The 2794-nt window shown below is 48.6% G+C and overlaps 1 protein-coding gene across 1 annotated transcript; it reads right to left on the bottom strand.

Moving 5' to 3' along the window:
* Nucleotides 1-646: 646 nt before the first annotated feature.
* On the bottom strand, nucleotides 647-2564 carry LOC104124212 (potassium voltage-gated channel subfamily A member 1). Its single transcript, XM_009636526.2, has 2 exons — nucleotides 2419-2564; nucleotides 647-2178 (listed from the first exon to the last, which is right to left on the bottom strand). Exon 2 carries the CDS (start codon nucleotides 2120-2122, stop codon nucleotides 647-649), a length of 1476 nt encoding a protein of 491 aa, XP_009634821.1. The 5' UTR covers nucleotides 2123-2178; nucleotides 2419-2564.
* Nucleotides 2565-2794: the final 230 nt, after the last annotated feature.

Raw genomic sequence — 2794 nt, 5'->3', positions numbered from 1 at the left:
GCAGCACTGCAGATGTTTTGTCTTCAGTTTCGTTTGTTATTTTCCTTTTAGAACAGTTCTTCTATGGACAGCAAAAGAGACCAGGCTTAAGTATGTTTCTAATAAGGTGCTGTGTGGATCTGTAGATTGGAAGTACATAATCTTTCACAAAGGGGGCAGAAGGAAAATTTGCACTCCTTCATTAGAAACCATGGCAAATGCTTGCTGCAGGTTTTTGCTAATCTTTTTTATTATTATTATCTGATGCACTTTCTTGCAACTGTGCAGTTTTGCAGAGTATTTTTACTGGAATCCATGCGTATGCTTTATAGCTCTAGAAACTGTCTCGCTTAGGATAAGTTAACTTCATCAAAAAAAAAATAAAGGTAGATGGGAGAGGAAAAGTTTAGGTCTAGCGTCATACAGCATAAAACTAAACTAGTTTGAATGGTTATCATTTACCAGGTGGAAAATGCTTTTTAAAAATAAACAAAATCTTATCTTTCATGGATCCTGGAAGCTTCTTTATCGCTGAGCAGAAATTCGCAATGCAACAGTGCATTTACGAGGTAAATAAAGCATTCAAAGACTATCAGTAAAGCATCTACAAAGTGTGACTGTGTCACTAAAGTCTTCAAGCTGTGAGTAGGGATTTTGGTTTTTTTGTTTACACATCAGTCAGCAGCTTGCTTTTATTAACGCAGTTTTGGTTGGCTACAGGGCAGTTGCCAGTTCTGAGATTAGCCTCTCTAAAATTGTCTATGCTATTATTCATATCCTCTTCGATTTCCATGTACTCAGATTTGCTGATTGTGGAGGAGCTGCGGCGACTGAGATCACTGTCAGATGCTAAATTAGGGGAGCTAACGTGAAGTAACTGAGCCTGTTCTTCCCCTTCTGTTTCTCGGTGGTAGAAGTAGTTGAAGTTGGACACGATGACAGGTACAGGCAGGGCAATTGTCAGCACACCAGCGATGGCACACAAGGAGCCTACGATTTTGCCTCCAATTGTCACAGGGTACATGTCACCATAGCCCACAGTGGTCATGGATACCACCGCCCACCAGAAAGCATCAGGGATACTTGTGAAATGAGACTCAGGTTCTTCAGCCTCAGCAAAATATACCGCACTAGAGAACAAGATCACCCCAATGAAGAGGAAGAAGATTAGTAAACCTAGCTCTCTCATACTTGCTTTGAGGGTCTGTCCCAAAATCTGGAGGCCCTTAGAGTGCCGGGAGAGTTTGAAGATTCGAAAGACTCTTACCAGTCTGATGACTCTCAGGATGGCCAAGGAGGTGGCCTGCTCTCCTTTCTGAGTCCCCTCCCGCTCGGCCATCTCGGTGCCCAGGGTGATGAAGTAAGGAATGATGGCCACAATGTCAATGAAGTTCATTATATTCTTGAAGAATTCAGTCTTGCTGGGGCAAGCAAAGAAGCGCACCACCAGCTCAAAAGAGAACCAGATGATGCACAGGGTCTCCACAACAAAGAAGGGATCTGTGAAGATGTTGGATTTGTAGACCTGGGTGGTGTTGTCAGTGCGATGCACTGTATACTCCTTGTCTTCCTTCAGCTCAGGTAACGTCTCTAAGCAGAAGATCACAATGGAGATGAGGATCACCATGACAGAGACTATTGCAATGACCCTTGCAGGCCCAGAGCTTTCTGGGTACTCAAAGAGGAGCCACACTTGGCGCTGGTACTCCCCCTCTGGCAAGGGTCTCTCCTCATCTTTGATGAATCCTTCATCTTCCCGGAACTTCTCCATGGCCTCCTCACCCAGCTCATAAAATTTGATCTCCTCAGAGAACATGTCCAAGGGCACATTGACAGGCCGGCGAAGCCGGCCCCCAGACTGGTAGTAGTAGAGGATGGCATCAAAGCTGGGCCGATTCCGGTCAAAGAAGTACTCATTGCGCAAGGGGTCAAAGTACCGCATGCGCTTTTTGGGGTTGCCCAGCAGAGTGTTGGGGAACTGAGCTAAGGTCTTCAGCTGCGTCTCAAAGCGTAGTCCAGCAATGTTTATCACTACGCGCTCACAGCACTCATGGTCATCATGGGCAGCAGGCTGGTAGCTATCCTGGGGGTGGCCAGGCAGTGCAGAAGTCTCATCCATGTTCTCTCCAGCCATCACGGTCATGGTGGCACACGGGAAAGGGGACCCAGGGGCAGGGGAGGAGAAGTGAGGGAGAGGGACTTGAGAGGGGGGAGGAGGATGGAGGAGAGCAGAGACCCCCAGGGCAGTTCAGTGGAGGGAGGGGGGCAGAGAGGGGGGAGGCTCAGAGTCTGGAGGGAAGGATGATGTGTTGGAATGGAGAGTTTGAGGAAGGGGTGGATGAGGACCCTAAAGGATGGCAACAGCCAAAAGGCAAAAGGAGAGATGGGATGAAGGGAGAGGCATCAGGGATGATGGAAGGGTGAAGAGGGAAGAAGTACCTTTGGGGGGGAAGAGGGCAGGTAAGGTGAGGGGTCCTGTCCCCCGAGTTGGGAGGCTGAAGGTCTACGGAGTGCACCCCCAGGCTGGGGTCCCCTCCCCAGCCGTCTCCTTTTGCCTTTAACTTGATCCGTCCACTTTTCTTGCCGACTCGACCATCGCCGCGGCTGCTGTCATGAAGTTACCACACACACACACACACACACACATACACACAAATAAATAAATAAATAAATAAATCACGGGGCAGCTGGGAGGCGCGTCCTTGCAATGCCAACTCAGCAAATTTTCATTGCCTGCCCCCCGCCCCCCTCCGCTGCCCCGGTCCTCTCCTCTTGTGCGCCGGCTAGGAGGGATGGAGATACTCTGCTTTTGAAG

The sequence above is a fragment of the Egretta garzetta genome, unplaced genomic scaffold, assembly GCF_000687185.1.
Source record: "Egretta garzetta isolate BGI_Z169 unplaced genomic scaffold, ASM68718v1 scaffold293, whole genome shotgun sequence".
NCBI lineage: Eukaryota > Metazoa > Chordata > Aves > Pelecaniformes > Ardeidae > Egretta > Egretta garzetta.
Note: the sequence above shows the minus strand (reverse complement) of the source record. Positions and strands in the feature narration are given on the sequence as shown.

Excerpts from the sequence above, each read along its gene's own strand:
- LOC104124212 (XM_009636526.2), bottom strand. The coding sequence starts at position 2,122 with ATGACCGTGATGGCTGGAGAGAACATGGATGAGACTTCTGCACTGCCT.